Genomic DNA, 21,197 nt, shown 5'->3' with positions numbered 1-21,197 from the left:
CTGGTGGTCAGTAGGTTTGGTATGGACAGAAGTACTGATGTAGCCATATTTGAGGTATACGTCAACATCTAGGAAGTAGGAAGGTGGCTTGTTGGGTTGAGTAGGTCCAGGTGAAGTAAATATGTGGGTGGATGGGGGGGGGGGGGGGGGGGGAAGGTGTAGATAAATAGTTCTGGAGGAATGTGGATAGGGTGTCCTCACCCTCAGTCCAGTTCACAGGGATGTCATCAATGAATCTGAATCTAGTGAGGGGTTTAGGATTCTGGTTGTTAAGGAAGGATTCCTCCAGGTGGCCCATGAATAGATTGGTGCCAAGCAGGTGCTCATAACCATACCCTGGATTCGTTTGCAGGTAATGCCTTCAAAGTAGAAGTAATTGTGGATGAGGATGTAGTTGGTCATGGCGACTAAGAAGAAGGTTGTTGGATTGGAATCCATCGGGCGTTGAGATAGGTAGTGTTCAATAGCGGTCAGCCCATGGACATTAGGGATGTTAGTGTGAAGGGAAGCAGAATCAGTAGTGATGAGCTGGGCACCACGTGGTAAAGGGACAGGAAATGTGGAGAGTCTGTGGAGTAAATGGTTGGTATCTTTTGTGTAGAAGGGTATGTTCCGGATAATAGGTAGAAGGTGTTGGTCTATGAGAGCAGAGTAACCGGCCACAATGAGGCATCCTGAGTGGTTGGGTTTATGGACATTAGAAACCATGTAGAACATAGGAGGAGTGGTTGGGGTGAGCAGAGAGATGGACTCCAGGGAGAGGGTCTGGGATGGGCCTATCCTGCTGGATTTTTGGAATGGGGTCACTGTGGCAAGATATGTAAGTGCATATATCTGATAGGTGGCAGAGCTCTTCTACCAGGTAATCCCTGCGGTTCAAAACAACAGTGGTGGAGCCTTTGTCTGCAAGTACGATTATAAGGTCAGGATCAATTTTGAGATGGTGGACTGCAGTTCTTTCTGCAGATGTAATGTTAGTTTGCATATTGAGGTATTTGTGGACTGATGGTGAGGCAAGGTTAAAAGTTAAAAAATTCTGGAAAGTTAACGGGGAGTGATTAGGGGGAAGTGGGGGTGGACCACAGTTGTGTGGAGGAGTGAACTGAGAGTCAGGCAGGATTCAACATTGGCCTTTGATGGAGTCTGATTGATAGGGTTGGTGGCGAATAAGTGTTTCCACTGTAGGTACCGGCAGAAGGAGAGAAGGTCTTTAACATGCCCTAAATGATTTACTTTGGAAGTGAGGCAAAAGGTGAGGCTTTTGGAAAGATCTGATATTTCTCTGGGGCTAAGGCTTCTGGAGGAAAGGTTCATGATTGTGTTTCAGATCTGTTTAGGTTCTGGATTCAGTGAGGCGGTGGGAGGGTGTTTTTGAGGGTGGGGTAAATGTAGTATGTCTGCGAGACAGGGTTTGTCAGCTATGAGGGGACGTGGGGGTGAGTTGGAGGTTGTTGTAGAGGTGGTGGACAGTGGTACACCAAAAAGCAGGAGTAGGAAGTGAGCAGGATGGAGATTTTTTTGAGGTGGCATTGTGCATGTTGCTCTAGTTCCTGGAGGGCAAAAGTTTCAGTGTTTGTTATGGGTTATGGGTTCCACAAATTTGGGATTGCATACCAGGAAAAATTTACAGATGGGCAGAAGGTATTGCAAGAAGGTTTGGGCTTGGATGAGATGGCTTTGCAGGACTGTGTTGGTGAGGACTAAGGATAGGCAGAATCTGAACATATGTGGGTCATTGTGGAAGGAGGGGTGGTAGCTGGAGATGGGTAATTTGATGGTAGGTCATTTGGGGGGATCCCATGACCTAACCAGCAATGCAGGAACAGTATGTGGGATGGGGTTCTGGCTGTGGATAAGGGAACTCTTCTGTACTGATGCAGATGGAAGGAGCAAGGATCCACGGTGGTGGGAAAAAAACCCGAAAAATTAAGTAAATAATGTAGAATTACTTCCGAAAAAATTCGCAAAATTACACCCAAATACATGGGAAAAATCATGAGACGTATGAAACGCTTGAAAATGCAGGAAACAATATGAAATCTGAGGAAGTCGACAGTTGCCAAAGGTGAAAACTCACCAAAATTGGCATAAAGTCACAATGAGATAAAGGCAAAGATATAAGTAAAAAGAAAAAAAATATTTTTCTTTGGGTAGCAGGTCTGAGGGTGGATAAGTGTGAAATGGGGGGGGGGGGGGGGGGGGGGGCAGATGTGTAGATGCGTGTGGGTGAGGTGAAATTAGTGGGTGCAAACTGAGATAGAATGGAGAAAGAGTGGAGCGGGGTTGGTGGTGAGGGGTTCATAGGATGAGATGCAAGAACGTATGGTACTGGAAATGTGTGGGAAATAACACATGAAAATACGGGACAGTGACACATGGAGAGTGATCAATTTGAAGGTATAGGGTTAATGATATCGACGGGAGTAATTTGGGACAGAATTTGCTGCACCAAGAATCAGTGTGGTCTTGTAGCCATATAGAGAAACATGGGAAAGAAGAGCAAGAAGGATGGACATTGCATATAGTAATAATTAGAAAATAGTAACAAAGGAAAAAAGCTCTGGGTTAGGATGGAAGAAAAGCTGTCAGGCAAATATGAAACAATGGAAATCCAGGATCAAATGTAACAATATTATGAAAAGGAAAGTTGCTGCCCCCCCCTACCCCCCCCCCCCCCCCCCCCACGCACACATATACACACACACACACATGACTGCAGTCTCTGGCAGCTGAAGCCCCACTGCCAGCAGCAGTGACAGTGCATGATGGGAGAGGCAGCTGGGTGGGAATAAGGGGGAGGCTAGGGTGGGAATGGAGAGGGATAGCAGGATAAGGGTAAGGGGCAGTGAAGTGCTGCTGGGGAGTGATCAGGGACGAGATGGAGAGAGCGTAGAGCAGCTAGGTGCAGTCGAGAGGTTAGATGGATGTCTGGAGAGAGGTGGGGAATGGGGGTAGTGGAAAAGCGGAGAAGTAAAAAGACTGGGTGCGTTGGTGGAATAGAGGGAATGGGAACAGGGAAGGGGCTGGATGGGTGAGGACAATGGCTATTGAATGCTGAGGTTCAAAATGGTTCAAATGGCTCTAAGCACTACGGGACTCAACATCTGAGGTCATCAGTCACCTAGACTTAGAACTACTTAAACCTAACTAACCGAAGGACATCACACACATCCATGCCCAAGGCAGGATTAAAACCTATAATCACAGCAGCAGCGCAGTTCCGAACTGAAGTGCCTAGAACCGCTCGGCCACAGCGGTCGGTAAAGGTTGAGGCCAAGAGAGTTACGGGAATGTAGGATGTATTGCAGGGAGATTTCCCACCTGAGCAATTCAGAAAAAACTAGTGTTGGTTGGAAGGATCCTCATGGCACAGGCTGTGAAGCAGTCATTAAAATGAAGGATGCCATGTTGGGTGGTGTGCTCAGCAGCAGGGTGGTCCACTTCTGGCCACAGTTTGTCAGTGGCCATTCATGCAGACAGACAGCTTGTTGGTTATCAAGCCCACATAGAATGCAGCACGGTGGTTGCAGCTTAGCTTGTAGATCACATGACTGGATTCACAGGTAGCACTGCCTTTGATGGGATAGGTGATGTATGTGACTGGATTGGAGTGGTTGGCGGTGGGAGGATGTATGGGACAGGTCTTGCATCTAGGTCTATTACAGGGATATCATTCATGAGGTAAGGGGCTGGGAACAGGGGATGTGTAGGGATGGATGAGTATATTGTATAGGTTTGGTGAACGGCAGAATACCACTGTGGGAGGGATGGGAAGGATAGTAGGCAGGACATTTCTCATTTCAGTGTATGATCGGAGGTAGTCGAACCATGGCGGAGAATAAAATTCAGTTGCTCCAGTCCTGGGTGGTGCTGAGTTATGAGGGGAGTGCTCCTCTGTGGCCAGTGAGACTTTGGAAGGTGATGGGAGATGCGATAACGACAGGTAGCTAGCCTGTATGAAAGGGACTCCTTGGTATAGAACTGGTGGCAGCTGTTGAAGTGGAGGTATTGCTGGTGGTTTGTAGGTTTGGTATGGACACAGATGTAGCCATCTCTGAGGTGGAGTGCCAGCTAGGGTAATTGGGTGCTGTGCAACTGGTATTCTGTGTTTGTCCACAGAAACAACATTCAGTCAACTGCACAGCCACACGTAACATTTTCCACCCATAGGTTTGTTAAGTGACTTATCAGCCTTTATGTTATGGAGGACAAATAGTTGTCAGATCTGAGAAGAAATATCTGACATGTCATTCGAGAGTATAACAAGAGATCAATAATTTATTAACTTACCCACCATTTTACATTTGCCACTGCAGTATAGGAATCTGCGAGAAGAATTCATAGAAAAACACTACATGTTCATTATCTTTTTTATGATCTAATGTTAAGTCTGACTTCAGCGGCCATAGGCTGTGCCCATTTGTTTGTTTGTGTGTGTGTGTGTGTGTGTGTGTGTGTGTGTGTGTGTTGTGCTGTGTTGTGTCTATATTCAGCAAAGGCCTTGTTGGTTGAAAGCTCACTCACATTCTAACAGTCTTTTCATTGTGCCTGTCTGTGACTCAGCATCTACACTATATGGTGAGTAGCAAATAACCTTTTCGTAATATTGTTACATTCCATGCTGGATTTTATGTTGTTTGATTATGGTATAATGAAGTCCTCAAAATATTACAGAAAGAGATCACTCAGTCCATAGTATAGTACCTGTAAGTCATAGCATTTTCTTAGAGTTCAGAGTTATGTTTTCAGGAATACCAAAAAGCAATGGAGAGGAGGGTACCAGTTTCAGTTCTAGCAATGAAGAACTATATAACCTTGTTGTCAGCAATTGATAACACTTTGAAGACAGTAGTAACATTCATAAATATAATACTAGAAGGATAAATTACTTATATTCTCCATATTCAGCCTTAGTGTGGCACAGAAAGCAGCGAGGAATACAACCACAAAAATATTTGACCATCTACCCAGTTAGGTAAAGAGCACAGTAGATATTAAAATAGACTTCAAACACAAACTGAAGTCATGTCTGCTTGATAACTCAGAATGTGTAATAATAATGTTAGAGTGTGTGTTTTGAAAAGACATAGACAGTTAAGTATGAATCACTGTGTGCAATTATATATCAACAAAAAGAATCAATTTTTGAAAACATAATGTATTTGGATGGATACAAAAATCTACTCACCAAGCAGCAGCAGGAGAAAATATTTGAAGCTTAAGTGAATGTGAGGGTTTTCGTAGTCAGTAGCTGTTTGTTCTGCCAGAACAGTTGAAGGAGAAGGAGGAGTGATGAAGGGAAAGGACTAGCAAGTTCTGGGGAGTGGGGAGAATTCAGGAAAGTTGCCCAGAACTCTGGGTCAGGGAAGACTTACTAGACAAGATGAGAAGAGGCTTTCCTTTTAATCCCATCTAGTGGATGAGAGAGCATGTGACCGACAGCCTGTAATTCTTACTTGTTACTATTTCAGATTGCGGTCCGCTCTCATTTAGATCAAGGGTTTTGAGCCAAATCAACTATCACATAAGAAATTGGATGTCTTACAGCCAAAGAGCATAGTATTAGTCAGCTTATGTGTCAGAACCTAAGAATGTATTCAGAAAAAAGTCGTGTGGCTAAACAAGAATATAAGCTTCAGTTGTTACTACAATCATTGAGCTTCCCTGTTTGGGTACTGAAACAGCTGCTGCAAGAGTGCCATAAGGAGCTATCAGGACATTGTGAAGGTTGAACTAATGATAAAGAAAAGTTTGGTGAGGATGAGGGGGCAGAGAGGAGGATTTTGAGTAAGATATCCTGATTTAAAATCATGACAAAATACTGTTGATGAATCTCTGACGAAGGATGGTGTTACATTTTTTAAGACATAGGTGGTATTGGATATTAAGGGAAGTACTGGTTGTAGACTGGCTTGTAGTGGTGTTGGGTGCCTTTGGATTACGGCAACAGATAATGTAAGATATCTGTTTATGACTCCATGGTTAAAAACCCATAGGGAAGGGGCATGTGTAAGTGGAACGAGTGATGTTTGTTAATATTGCATATAGAATGAATTGTTATATGGAATTATGTCTTGTTGTAGGCATGTAAACAGTTTAATGGCGAAACATTCATATTCCATTTATTTATTAAATGTGTTATCGTAACTGAGTTATGTACAAAGTCAAAACTCACCAAAGTAATACAAGTGTATGTCCTTCTAGCTCCAAAGAAGATGAAGACATTGAAAAGAAAATGTTTGATGTGATAAATCATTCAGTTCATTAAGGGAGGCAGAATTTTAATTATGATGAACAAGTGGAATCTGATAGAAAATGAAGAGTAGAGAAAATATTAGGAGAATATGGACTGGGGGAAGGAATGAAAGGATTATGTGCCTGATAGAATTCTGCACATAGCACAATTTAATCATTGCTAACACTTGGTTCAAGAATCATGAAAGAAGATTGTATAATATGTGAAAGAGACCTGGAGACACCAGGAGATTTCAGGTGGATTTTCAACTACAAAACATATCCATTGGTGAATGAGGACTCTGATCATAATTTATTAGTTATGAGTTGCAGAAAAACGAAACAAAAGAAATTAAGGGGATGGGATGTGATTAAGTTGAAAGAGCCAAAGGTTGTTGAGGGTTTCAGATGGAGCATTAGACATCTACTGACTGAAACAGGACAAAGGACACTATAGAAGATGACTGAGTAGTTGTGAGAGATGGCATAGTAAAGGCAGCAGAGATACAACTAGTCAAAGATTTAAGGCCCAGTGGGAATACTTGGATAATATGTGAGCCATTGAATTTGTCTCATTTCAGTTGAGAAAATAAATTATTAGACAGAATTTTTGGCCATCCTTACCTTCAGGGGATAGAATGTTTAGTATTGTCAGTAGACACTGGTGTGCAAAACATAAGGATGAAAGGCATTTTTGCATGATGTGTCACTGTTGAGTAACAAAACTTGGTGAAACTTGGATCCTGTCTAGAAAAAGCTACAAGAGTGTAGTAGAGAAACTAACTGAAAGAAATATGCAATAAGATGAAAAGAAATGGCACTTTTGCTCAAAGAAAATAATTATTACACTAAAGTCACGATGGTTTGTGATAGTCCCCTGTACAATAAAAAAGGTGGTCGCAGATCTCAATAAGATGTGTGATCATCACAGATGGCAATGCATGCACTGCAATGGGTTCTCATGCTGGCCATTAGGCTGGTAAGGCTCCACCAGTGTGATGGGACAACTGCTGAATGGTTATTGGTGCATGAGAACAAGCTACCGTATATCTCCCCAATGAATTCCACAGGTGCTTGAAGGGAATGGGCAGGCCTGTCCATTTGCTGAGTATCCTCTTGTTCCAAAAATCGCTCCACCTACCCTGTACAATGCTGTCGTGCTTCGTGGTCCGTAAAAATGAAATCAGCATTGAATGCACCCCTGAAGAGATGCACATGGGGAAGGAGTGCAATGCACAGTAACACTGACTGGTGTGTGTACCATGTTCAAAGATTTGGAGATCAGTTCACTCATGCCGTTATACCTCCCCACATCATAACTCCTAGACCATCAAAATGATCTTGTTTCGCAGTGTTTCTGATGCATTATGTGCTCCCACCTTTCACCAAATGAGGGTACATCCAGAATCACTCCTCAGACTGAATATGCTCTCATCTGAGAGGAGCACGTGATCTCACTCCTCAGTTCAGTACCTATGCTCTTGGAGCTATTGCAAACGGTGTCTCCAGTGTGTGGGTGTCAACAAGAAGCAAGGTACTATCATTGGGCAAAGAGACCACCCCCATGCTGTCACTGTGCCGCTGTATGGCATGAGATTGTTTGCTTTGCAGTTCTGTTAAACGTGGTTGCAGTCGCGCCTGCTGCTTCATGTGGGGTAGTTTCTTGCTTGTTGCACAGTGTAGTGGTCATCTGCTGTTTGACATTAGTCGATCACCTCCCTTCCTTCAGGCAGCAGTGCCTGTGGTTTGGAATGCTACCAATGCACATGAAAAAATGCTCTGAGCAATACCAAACACCTGGGCTACACAAGTCACATTTAACCTTTCTTCCAATGTCATAATGATTCTTCTCTGTGTGAAGTCATCCAGATATTGTCTCCAGACCACGGTATAATGAAGAACACCACCACAGTTATCTGCAACTGCTCACTGATTGACACACACTGACTTCCCATTTCCTGAACTGCCTGGTGTTGTGGGGTCAGCCCCATCGGCGCTATAGGCACACTGATCTCGCACCATGTGATGTACAACTGTTTGTGCATAACTGGGAGACCTCTGGCAACATGTTCCCTCACTTTCATTCATTTCTGTTGATTTGTTAATATGTTACATTATCTATCTCATACTTATGTTTTGTGGAGCGATGACTAAAAGTAAAATGATAACACTATTGAAGCTTTTGAAACTATTAGTTCCATGGGGCAGAGTGTGGATAGGTTGGGAAAAGTTAAAAAATGGGTCACTCAGACCCAAAGATGAGAGGGAAAATTAGAAAATAAAAAAAAGTTTTACCTTGACACGGGCTTGAACATCTGTACTTGAATGTCCTAATGTAAAACTCTACCCCCTGCACTAATTGGGCAACACTGCTATACAGTGCTGCACGAAGAATGTTTGTGAGATGTGATACAGTGTTGCCAAATTGCCTTTCTTTGCAATCCATTTTCTACCAAAGATAGACACAGGAGAAAATTTTGTTAGACTTTTTTGTACTGCTAGTAAGCAAGGAACCGTACTGTGATGTCCGAGTGTCACCCTGTACATGTCCTGTTCAATTTACTGTTTTTATTTATTTTATCATATGGATAGGGCCCCCCAATGAGCAGGCCATTTGCCGGTTGCTGGTCTTTCAATTTGATGCCACTTTGGCGACCTGCAGTCGATGAGGGTGATAATACGATGATGAGGACAGCACAACACCCAGTCACTGGGCAGAGAAAATTTCCTGACCCAGCCGGGAATTGAACCCGGGCCCAGAGGATTGGCAGTCTGTCACACTGACCATTCAGCTATAGGGGTGGAACATTTACTGTTGTTAATATGCAATAGAAAATGGAAAAGAAAATAAGTATATTTTATCAATATACATTTCATTTCTAATGTAATAAATTTGTTTTTACAGATGTTAATTGCTCTCTCAGGCTATCTGACTGGATATGACGGAACATTTCCCTTTGAGAAACCTGGTGACAAATATGAAAATGTGAATTACACTGGAATGCGTGTGGTGAGTATTTTAGGTGCAAAATTTGAGATAAAATTATATTGTTACTATGATGCTTTTCCCGAGTACAATTTTGGGTCTGACCTAGATTTGATTTTGTTATGTAAGAATTTTGAGAATGCCTTATTTATGACACTATTACAGGTTTACTCAATTTAACACATGTGAAGGTAATACTTTCTAAGAAATTAAATGAGAAATCAAATGTGTTCTCCTAACTGCAATCTGAACTAGGACCTTTGTATTTCTAGTGCCCGTGTTGAGCTCTCTGGGAACCAGGGCTGGAAATTTTGTGTGTGTGTTGGAGGGAGGATAATGGTTTAAACTCACATCTGGACATCCTGATTTAGGTTTTCTGTGATTCCCAAATTTGCTTCACATAAATGCTGGGATGGTTTCTTTGAAAGGGCATGGCTAACTTCCTTCCTCATCCTTCCCTAATCTGATGGGACCGATGACCTCGCTATTTAGTCCCCTCTCCCAAATCAACCAACCAGCCAACCAGTCTCACTGAACTTATCGGAATGTCCTGTGAGACAATGCATCTGGTGCAAAAATAGTTTTTCTATGCAGCAAAGAATACACTGAGAACAATTATATGCAACGCAAACAGAGAATCGTGTTGGCCACATTTCAAAGAACTAAAATTGACCATGCATAGCCTGGTCTTTGTTTGTTTGTTTGTTTGTTTGTTTGTTCTCTCAATAAAGAGCAGCCCACGACTTTAACTTGCAGAAGTTCTGTCCATAGTTCTGGAACAAGGAACATAAATAATGCAAGTTTAGAATACTAGATTAAGTAAGTTCCACAATAGTTTTAAATATACTAGCATAAAGTAGTATAATGAACTACGCCAGTGAGAGACCTACCAGGATCTACAGAACCTATTACTTGACTGCTGTCTTTAATGCATAATTATTAATGAGAAAATTATTACTGTATATGCTCATGAGGGCAGTTATTAGAACCCACAGCAGCCAGAGACAGTGGTCCTCTGTGTGTGTGTGTGTGTGTGTGTGTGTGTGAGAGAGAGAGAGAGAGAGAGAGAGAGAGAGAGAGAGAGAGAGAGAGAGAGAGAGAGTTAGTTTTTTCTACATTAGAAGAGGAACTTTTGGCCAAAAGCTAAAATATATAGCAGTCTTTCCGTTTTGCCTGCCCGTGAATCTGTGTCGCCTTTATACAGTGAGTAGCAACCTATCATTTTCATAATATTGTTTTATTGCATTCTGGACATTCCATTGTTTGATTCTGTTTAGGATTGTTTCACATGCTTTATGAAGTGGAGTCCTGGTAGCATGTGCCCCAAATCTGGGTAAAATGTATTTGTGATAGCCATAAGTGTAAGATAGTTGTTTAATAGAAACTTGAGTAAGAGGCCTTAATATTACCTGCATTGTATAATGGAGCTGTATGGTAGTGTACGTGTCTATTCTACAGGTTCATGTGCTTCAAGATCATCTTCTTAACAAATATGGTTCTACACTCGTATTTGATACACTGTTGGTATCACTGCCTCCCAGGATACCAGAATAGTGACATGAACTGTGTATATAGTGCACCATATTGCACTGAAGTCACCGATTCATTCTGTCATATTATCATTGTTTAACGTCAAGTTGAACACAAAAATTTCAGAACGACACAACACGTATTATTTACTGAGCAAGTTGACAAAGCAATATATGTGAACACGGTAACATTCAAATGAGCACTGAGTCCAAGTCTAGTGGCCACTGGCTGGCTGGCCACTTAGGTGGCATGGCTGCTGCATGGCTGGCAGACAGCACCGCATGTAGACGACACGTGTAATTGCACGGCGGCACTTTGAATGACCGGCGAGTCACAACACTTTTCCCCCCTTTGAAATTTTTGCACTGGTCTTGATGGAGGTGTCTTGTAGAGTGCTAACGTCCATAGGTGTTGTTTGACTGGCCGTAAAGTCTCGAGGAGGAGGCTTCCCGTACGGACGGAAGTGTCCCCGATGATACCGGGTCGAGATGACAGGAGACTTGGGGGTCGAATCTGCTGGGGCCCCGTGCACCAATCTGCCCGTTGCAGCAAGGCCAGTTGATATAACAGGAGACATGAGCGATGTGTCGGCGTCCGTAGGAGAAGGAGGCAAGTAGATTGGCTCCGACAGATGATGGTCATCCGGTCCGTGCATGGACATGTCTCCCGGTGGCGTCCGTTCTTGTACTGGCACTGAGATGACATTGAGAGGGCTGCATTGTGAGTAATGAGATATGCCAAGATCCCGAGCGTCAGGTAGAGCCGAAGGTGGCGTAGCAGCATTCGGAACAGGCGTTGCCGGCACATGAGGCCGAAGCTGGTCCAAATGACGCACTGCAACACATGTGTCTGTCTGGATTTCATACAGGCGTTGGCCACGGTGTCGTAAGATGTGGCCCAGACTCCATTTTGGCCACCTGCCATATCCCCATACCCAGACAAGGTCGTTGGCGGTGAACCGGCCAAGCAAAGGCAATCGCGGCTGTGAGGTGGAAGACCGCAGAAGATGAAGTAGCGTGCGGGGCTGTCGGCCATGTAAGAGCTCAGCCAGCCTGTGGTCGCCCATGGGGGTGAAACGGTAAGAAGACAGAAACTGGAGAAGCGCATCATCAGCAGCAGAAGAAGTCAGGAGTTTCCGCATCTGAGCCTTAAATGTGGGGACCAGTCTTTCAGCCTCACCGTTTGATTGTGGGTGGAACGGAGGGGCCGTGACGTGCGTAACGCCGTGATGAGCACAAAAATCTGCAAATTTGGAAGAGGCAAATTGCAGACCATTATCAATATGCCAAGCAAGATCGTAAGAGATGGGAAAGAGCCACCGTGGTACAACAACCGAGTTAGAAAACTGCTGCGGAAGCAAAGGGAACTTCACAGCAAACATAAACATAGTCAAAGCCTTGCAGACAAACAAAAATTACGCGAAGCGAAATGTAGTGTGAGGAGGGCTATGCGAGAGGCTTTCAATGAATTCGAAAGTAAAGTTCTATGTACTGACTTGGCAGAAAATCCTAAGAAAGTTTGGTCCTATGTCAAAGCGGTAGGTGGATCAAAACAAAATGTCCAGACACTCTGTGACCAAAATGGTACTGAAACAGAGGATGACAGACTAAAGGCCGAAATACTAAATGTCTTCTTCCAAAGCTGTTTCACAGAGGAAGACTGCACTGTGCTTCCTTCTCTAGATTGTCGCACAGTTGACAAAATGGTAGATATCGAAGTAGACGACAGAGGGATAGAGAAACAATTAAAATCGCTCAAAAGAGGAAAGGCCGCTGGTCCTGATGGGATACCAGTTCGATTTTACACAGAGTATGCGAAGGAACTTGCCCCCCTTCTTGCAGCGGTGTACCGTAGGTCTCTAGAAGAGCGAAGCGTTCCAAAGGATTGGAAAAGGGCACAGGTCATCCCCGTTTTCAAGAAGGGACGTCGAACAGATGTGCAGAACTATAGACCTATATCTCTAACGTCGATCAGTTGTAGAATTTTGGAACACATATTATGTTCGAGTATAATGTCTTTTCTGGAGACTAGAAATCTACTCTGCAGGAATCAGCATGGGTTTCGAAAAAGACGGTCGTGTGAAACCCAGGTCGCGCTATTCGTCCACGAGACTCAGAGGGCCTTAGACACGGGTTCACAGGTAGATGCCGTGTTTCTTGACTTCCACAAGGCGTTTGACACAGTTCCCCACAGTCGTTTAATGAACAAAGTAAGAGCATACGGACTATCAGATCAATTGTGTGATTGGATTGAGGAGTTCCTAGATAACAGAACGCAGCATGTCATTCTCAATGGAGAGAAGTCTTCCGAAGTAAGAGTGATTTCAGGTGTGCCGCAGGGGAGTGTCATAGGACCGTTGCTATTCACAGTATACATGAATGACCTGGTGGATGACATCCGAAGTTCACTGAGGCTTTTAGCAGATGATGCTGTGGTGTATCGAGAGGTTGCAACAATGGAAAATTGTACTGAAATGCAGGAGGATCTGCAGCGAATTGACGCATGGTGCACGGAATGGCAATTGAATCTCAATGTAGACAAGTGTAATGTGATGCGAATACATAGAAAGATAGGTCCCTTATCATTTAGCTATAAAATAGCAGGTCAGCAACTGGAAGCAGTTAATTCCATAAATTATCTGGGAGTACGCATTAGGAGTGATTTAAAATGGAATGATCATATAAAGTCGATCGTCGGTAAAGCAGATGCCAGACAGATTCATTGGAAGAATCCTAAGGAAATGCAATCCGAAAACAAAGGAAGTAGGTTACAGTACGCTTGTTCGCCCAATGCTTGAATACTGCTCAGCAGTGTGGGATCCGCACCAGGTAGGGGTGATAGAAGAGATAGAGAAGATCCAACGGAGAGCAGCGTGCTTCGTTACAGGATCATTTAGTAATTGCAAAAGCGTTATGGAGATGATAGATAAACTCCAGTGGAAGACTCTGCAGGAGAGACGCTCAGTAGCTCGGTACAGGCTTTTGTTAAAGTTTCGAGAACATACCTTCACCGAAGAGTCAAGCAGTATATTGCTCCCTCCTACGTATATCTTGCGAAGAGACCATGAGGATAAAATCAGAGAGATTAGAGCCCACACAGAAGCATACCGACAATCCTTCTTTCCACGTACAATACGAGACTGGAATAGAAGGGAGAACCGATAGAGGTACTCAGGGTACCCTCAGCCACACACCGTCAGGTGGCTTGCGGAGTATGGATGTAGATGTAGATGTAGATAACAAGAGAAGAGGGAAGGCCTTTCAAAGAAAAACACTGGGCGAGAGAACTTGTGGTTGCCGCAGTGGTAGGCGACATGCAACAGACAATGAAAGGAAACTTAGAGTAGGCATCAATTACGAGGAGCCAATAAGTACCTAAAAAAAGGTCCTGCGAAGTCAGCATGAATGGGCTCCCAGGCCATCTCAGGCGAAGGCCACGGTGACAAAGATGACTTTGGGGGGACGGCCTGTGACGCACAAGGGTCGCAGCCAGCGACCATGTGTGCTATTTCAGAGTCAAAACTTCCTGGCAGATTAAAACTGTGTGCCCGACCGAGACTCAAACTCGGGACCTTTGCCTTTCACGGGCAAGTGCTCTATCATCTGAGCTACCGAAGCACGACTCACACCCGGCCCTCACAGCTTTACTTCTGCCAGTACCTCGTCTCCTACCTTCCAAACTTTACAGAAGCTCTCCTGCGAACCTTGCAGAACTAGCACTGCTGACAGAAAGGATACTGCGGAGACATGGCTTAGCCACAGCCTGGGGGATGCAGAGTGAAAACCTCATTCTATTTCAGAGTCGATGCCAGGCCAGTACACATGACGGCGTGCCAGAGATTTTGTGCGAGAGACACCCCAGTGCCCTTGGTGAAGGAGGCGCAAGACCGAAGCATGCAAAGACGTAGGTACCACAACACGCGGCGAAGCATTGTCGGTGGAAAGGAGGATAACACCATCCATAGTTGTGATGCGGTAGCACAAAACATAGTAGTTCCGCAATGGGTCAGAAGTCTTAGCGGACGGACGATCCGGCCAACCCTTCTGAATACAGCATAAAACCCGGGAGAGGGTAGGATCAGAACCCGTAGCACCCGCCAGCCGGTCTCCGGTGATGGGGAATCCATCCACAACCTGCTGCTCAGCAAAATCGAGGTGGAAACACAAAAGTTCATCCCTATCGAATACCAGATCAGGACCCATGGGAAGGCGAGACAGTGCGTCAGCCTTTGCATGTTGAGCCATCGGCTGGAAATGAATCTCATTATTGAAACGAGAAAAGTAAAGAGCCCAACACTGGAGGCAGTGTGCAGCCTTGTCGGGAAGTGACGATGATTTTAAACAAGGAAACAAGTGTTTTGTGATCCGTAACCAGATGAAATTTGGAGCCATAGAGAAAAACACCAAACTTATGAAGAGCATAAATAACGGCCAAAGCTTCTTTTTCAATTTGAGAATACTTTTGTCGGGCATCTGTGATCGTTTTGAAGGCATAAGCAATGGATTGTTCAGAGCCGTAAGAAAAACGGTGCACAAGGACTGCACCGACTCCGTATTTAGAGGCATCCATGGCAAGAACAAGATGTTGGCCAGGTCGATAAGCAGCCAGGCACAGGGCCTGTTTCAGCATAGTCTTCAATTTCTGGAAAGCCGCATCGCATGATGCGGACCAGTGAAAAGGCACGTTTTTATGCAACAGGCGATGCAATGGCCGAGCCACCGAAGCAGCAGACGGTAAAAATTTGTGATATTAAGCTATTTTCCCCAAGAAAGCCTGCAGTTCATTAACAGATGTAGGCCGAGGAAGGGCATCGATCGCTGTGACAGTTTGCTGAAGTGGACGAATACCATCCCGAGAGAGTTGAAACCCCAAGTACGTGATAGATGCCTGAAAAAATTGCGATTTCTGAAGATTACACCTAAGACCAACAGTCTGTAAGGCATGAAAAAGTGTTCAGAGGTTCTGAAGATGTTCTTCAGTGGTGGAGCCTGTGACAACAATGTCGTCCATGTAATTTATACACCCAGGGACAGGGAGCAATAACTGTTCCAAGAATCGCTATAAGAGAGCAGGGGCGCTGGCAACCCTGAATGGCAATCGTTGGTATCGATAGAGGCCGAAAGGCGTGTTAAGGACCAGAAACTGCCGGGAAGCAGCGTCAAGAGGAAGTTGATGATAAGCTTCTGACAGGTTAATTTTAGAAACATACTGGCCTCCCGCAAGTTTAGTGAGCAATTCTTCAGGTCGGGGCATAGGGTAAGTGTCGATGAGGGATTGTGCATTTACAGTGGCTTTAAAATTGCCACATAGACAAATATCACCATTGGGCTTATCAATGACAACGACAGGAGAGGACCACTCAGTGTAAGTGACAGGAAGCAAGACCCCTGAAGAAGTGAGATGATCCAGCTCCCATTTTACCCAATCATGAAGGGCCACAGGAATGGGCCGAGCCCAAAAAACCTTAGGCCAAGCAGTGGGTTTGAGCGTGATATGAGCTTCAAAGTCGTTTGCACGGCCTAACCCAGGAGAAAAAAGGGATGAAAATGTCGCCGACAAGGAATCCAATTGAGCATAAGGAATAGCATCAGAGACGATATTGACAGAGTCATCAATGGAGAACCCAAAAACGTGAAAGGCATTGAAACCAAAAAGATTCTCTGCATTACTCTGGTCGACCACAAATATGGGAACAGTGCGAATGACAGATTTGTAAAATACTTTAGCCTTAAATTGTCGCAAGATTTGTTCTGTTTATTGTACTTCTGTAATTGCCGAGTGACAGGTGATAGGAGGGGAGAACCCAACTGAAGATACGTCTGAGAATTAATTATAGTGGCAGCAGAACCAGTATACACCTGCATGCGAACTTCACAACCAAGGATTTGGACAGTTAGGAATAACTTCTCTGAAAGGGAAGAAGTACAATTGACAGACAACACAGAGTCAGAATCAGCATCATGTTCATGAACATCATATATGCGGTTGGATTAGCAAACGGCAGACACATGCCCCTTCTTTTTGCAATTGTGACACACAGCCCAACGTTGGGGACAGTCCTCGCGTGAATGTTTCGTAAAACACCGCGGACATGAAGGAAGTTGCCGGGGGTTTTGCTGCAGTTTCTTAGAGGGTTGTTTACGGTTAGGTTGAGGCGGCGCTTGGTAGCGCACTGTGGCCACATCGGCTGGCGGGGACGCACCGCACGCGTCGTCAACAGCGCACAGAGGTTGTATTTCCCTGATGTCACCCCACGCCTCTTTTTGGGCCCCAGTGGCGCGAGAAATTTCAAAAGACTTCATCTAGAGTTGGATTTGCCAACTGAAGGGCATGTTGCCGAACTTCTTTGTCTGACGCCGACCGGATAATAGCATCCTGTACCATGGAATCGGCATAGGATTCTTTGTGAACGTCAGTAACAAATTGACACTTTCGACTGAGGCCTTGAAGTTCAGCAGGCCAAGTGCGATGGGATTGATGTGGTTGTTTTTGGCAATGATAAAAGGCAACATGAGAGGCTACCACATGCATTTGCTTTTGAAAATATACAGACAGAAGTGAGCACATTTCAGCAAAGGACAAAGACGCAGGATCTTTCAAAGGAGCCAATTGTGACAACAACCGATACAGTTCAGGTGAAATCCATGAAAGGAACAGAGACTTACACGTTTCTTCGTCTGCAACATGAAATGCCAAGAAGTGCTGTCGAAGACGTTTTTTGTAATCAGATCAGTCTTCTGCCGTCTTGTCGTCTGGAGGAAAAGGAGGTATAGACAACGATGAGAAATGGCCCGCATTTGATGCCGCGACAAAATCGCGAATCGCCGATGTGAGAAGCATTTGCTGTTCAATGAGACCTTGCAATAGTTGCTCGACAGTATCCATGGAAACCTGTGGGTCAACAATGAAAAGGAAAAATCCCATGCTCGTCGCCAATTGTTATAACGTCAAGTTGAACACATACACTTCAGAACAACGCAACACATATTATTCACTGAGCAAGTTGACAAAGCAATACATGTGAACACGGTAACAGTTGAATGAGCACTGAGTCCAAGTCTAGCGGCCGCTGGCTGGCTGGCCGCTTAGGGGCGTGGCTGCTCCACGGCTGGCAGACAACACCACATGTAGACGACCCTCGTAATTGCACGGCGGCACTTTGAATGATCGGCGAGTCTCAACAACCATCCTTTTAGCTAACTAAAGAATAACTCATTTATAATGTGACACACTGTTAGGACGTAATAGTCACGGTACTGTCATCATCCTGAAAAAATATGAAGCGATTGCCACAGACTTCACAGTTGCACTTGGCACTGTCCGTTGGGGTCAAGAAGCAGCCATTCATGGAATTCTTGTGGATATCTGTATACTTTTTATGTTGCATGAATCGTATACTATGGACCTTCTGCGAGCTGTCTCTGGAAGTGGAAAAAAGCCAATGGTGTACATGAGTTATTTGTCTAGAGTGGAACCTTGTACAAAAGTGAAATGTAAATGACAAACCGTTCAGACAGGAAGAGAAAAGAAGCTTTTGGAATGTGGTGCTACAAAAAAATAATGAAGATTAGATGGGTAAATCAGACTGTTAGTGAGATGGTACTGAATTGAAATGGGGATAATAGAAATTTATAGCACAGATTGACTGAAAGAAGAAATTGAGGTTTGTGTGTATGTGGTGGGAGGGGGGTAAAAACTGTAATGGCTGACTACAGTAAGCAGTAGCACCAAACCAGTCTTCAGACTGAAAACCCAACAACAAAATATGCTTGCTATATTATAACCTAATATATTAATTTTATAAGTTCTATGAAGATACTGGACAATGAAGTACACGGAGTTACACGACAGATGGTTCATTAATCAAGTCTTAAAGTTAACTAAACCACCCAATGATTGCAGTTGTATAAATTCACCATGCCACAGCTTGCTATGACAATGCTGTCATTTTTTTATGTTTGTAATTCTTTGTTCTATCGCCTCATAACCCTCGACAAATAAATCAGTTTGAAAAATATAGTGAGTAGATCAATCATTTGTAAGGTTCTGGATATTGATGACTACAACTAGCTCAGTCATCCTCGAATTTCCTGAAGACCTTGACAATAATACCATTCTGGGAGACTTTTGTTCACTAGCCACTATTTGTTCACTAACCACTATGGCTCTGAATTTGCCATCAGTTTTTGTGGATGTAACTGTTTCCCCATTTCTATCACTACTCTGACAATAAGATATTAGTCTATATTCATCTAATTGTACATATATAAGTGTAATGATCTCAAAGTGATGTATTGTAAAAATGTAAATGCCGTGTAGCTAAGGTCTCCCATCGGGTGGACCGTTCACCTGGTGCAAGTCTTTTGAGTTGACACTACTTCAGCAACTTGTGTGTTGATGGGGATGAAATGATGATGATTAGGACATCACAACACCCAGTGCCTGAGTGGTCAAAATCTCCGACTCAGCCAGGAATCGAACCCGGGCCGTTAGGTATGACATTCCATCACACTGACCACTCAGCAACCAGGGGTGGACCCCACATAACAAATCTGCTAATATCCATTAACACTTTCACGGCTGTCTATTTGATATTTGTTGTGTCGTCATACAGACAAAATTTCAGAAGTAACACCAGTCAAGTTTTATTCTGCTTCCACATGAACAGATTCAAAATAGCAATGAATGAAATGTAGAACAGCACAGAGTCTCATAACTATAGAACATATATAATCTCATAAGTGGGCATATAGTGAGCCAGTAAACATAAGTGAGAGGAGGATCTGACACGTCAGGCTTATATTGGAATGTTGTGGACATGGCTCAGTGCCTGCTACACCGTCTGTCCAGGTTGTAAAGTGAGCTCTCTAGGCCCGCTGTGAAGCCACTTTTATCATGCACTGTTTGATTATGTGTGCTCATGTTGTAGGGTTACAACAATGTTAGAGGTTCATTCATTTTATTTGCCAAGCTTCTTATGTTTCAGTGGAATGGAATGTACTAAACGTGTATTCTTTTACAGCTACAATTTCATCCTAACTCCATTGTTTTTGTTGCTAATAACTGCATTGTCTGTGACTGTATTTATCTGTAGGGTCTTTGACCCTATAGTAACTCACTAATTGAAGAACATGACTTTTCCACACAATCTCAGCTAGTTAGTACTGAAAAATAACTGAAACTGCAAAAACAAATAAAGCGAGAGCATAACATTGACATATATTCCACTGCATAATCAGCTCCTTTCTTAGTTTAACACTCATTGTCAGACTGTTGCACACAAAGCTGCCCCAAAAGTCTGGAAAATAGAGCAAGACAGCCTGGTTTGTGAAAAGAGCTAAAAGATCAGTTCTATTAATTATAGGCCAAAATTTGTAACATTTGACTACTACATGAAGTAAAACATATGACATGCTACAATTCAGTGAATGTTCTTGAATAAGAAAAGTTGGTTTTCAGAAATTAGCTGATATAGCACACAGCATTGCTCCAGGATTCAGATGGCTAGAGGTTGTGAAGTAGCTTCTTGTTCAACAACCTTAAGTGGCATTGCATGTTCTGCAACAGAGTTTGATTGAATTCAGTAGCTGTTTCACAATATGTGCGAGCTAGATCCTCCATTTGCATCCTTTACTGGACTGCACAGACTCTTTATCAGTTTTTGGTAATCCCTATGATCCTCCTGTATTTGCACATACCCTTCTTTTGCTACCCAGTTCCACACTTCTGCTCTTGCTTCAGCATGACACACCTCTGTTAATTTTGCAGCCCACCTCACTTCACCCATTGTAAGAAAGCAAAGTAAATACACCAGAATTCAAATTAACAACAACTGCCAACATGAGTAACTTTGAAGTAGATATCCTCGGTGTAGCGAAGTATCTTAAAATTTGTAACAAAGGCAAGGTTTCTGGTCCAGACTGTATACCAGTCAGGTCCCTTTCAGAATATACTGATACAATAGCTCTGTACTTAGCAATCATATACGACCACTCACTCTTAGAATTATCTGTACCCAAAGACTGGAAAGTTGCACAAGTCACACCAGTGCCCAATAAGCAAATAGGAGTAATGTGCTGATTACACACCCCACCAATAATTTGCAATAGGGTTTTGGAACATGTACTGTGCTCAAATATTATGAATCATCTCAAAGGAAATGATTTATTGACAAACAGCGTGCACAGATTCAGAAAATATTATTTTTGTGAAACACAACTAGCTCTTTACTCTGAATGTAATGAGTGCTATAGACAGGGGATGCCAAATTGATCTCATATTTTTTAGATTTCCAGACAGTTTTTGACATCTACATCTACATCTACATTTATACTCCGCAAGCCACCCAATGGTATGTGGCGGAGGGCACTTTACGTGTCACTGTCATTACCTCCCTTTTCTGTTCCAGTCGCGTATGGTTCGCGGGAAGACCGACCGTCTGAAAGCC

The 21,197-nt window shown here is 43.6% G+C and overlaps 1 protein-coding gene across 3 annotated transcripts in view; it reads left to right on the top strand.

The window, feature by feature from the left end:
- LOC126365823 (protein O-mannosyl-transferase 2) overlaps positions 1-21,197 on the top strand; it is a 184,549-nt gene that overhangs the window by 79,973 nt on the left and 83,379 nt on the right. For all 3 annotated transcript variants that reach the window (XM_050008443.1, XM_050008440.1, XM_050008444.1), the window contains exon 4: positions 9,140-9,244. In XM_050008443.1, the coding sequence (XP_049864400.1) occupies positions 9,140-9,244 (105 nt within the window). The remainder of the gene's footprint in view (positions 1-9,139; positions 9,245-21,197) is intronic.

Source organism: Schistocerca gregaria, chromosome 4 (genome assembly GCF_023897955.1).
Source record: "Schistocerca gregaria isolate iqSchGreg1 chromosome 4, iqSchGreg1.2, whole genome shotgun sequence".
NCBI lineage: Eukaryota > Metazoa > Arthropoda > Insecta > Orthoptera > Acrididae > Schistocerca > Schistocerca gregaria.
This window is presented reverse-complemented; position numbering and strand designations above follow the sequence as displayed.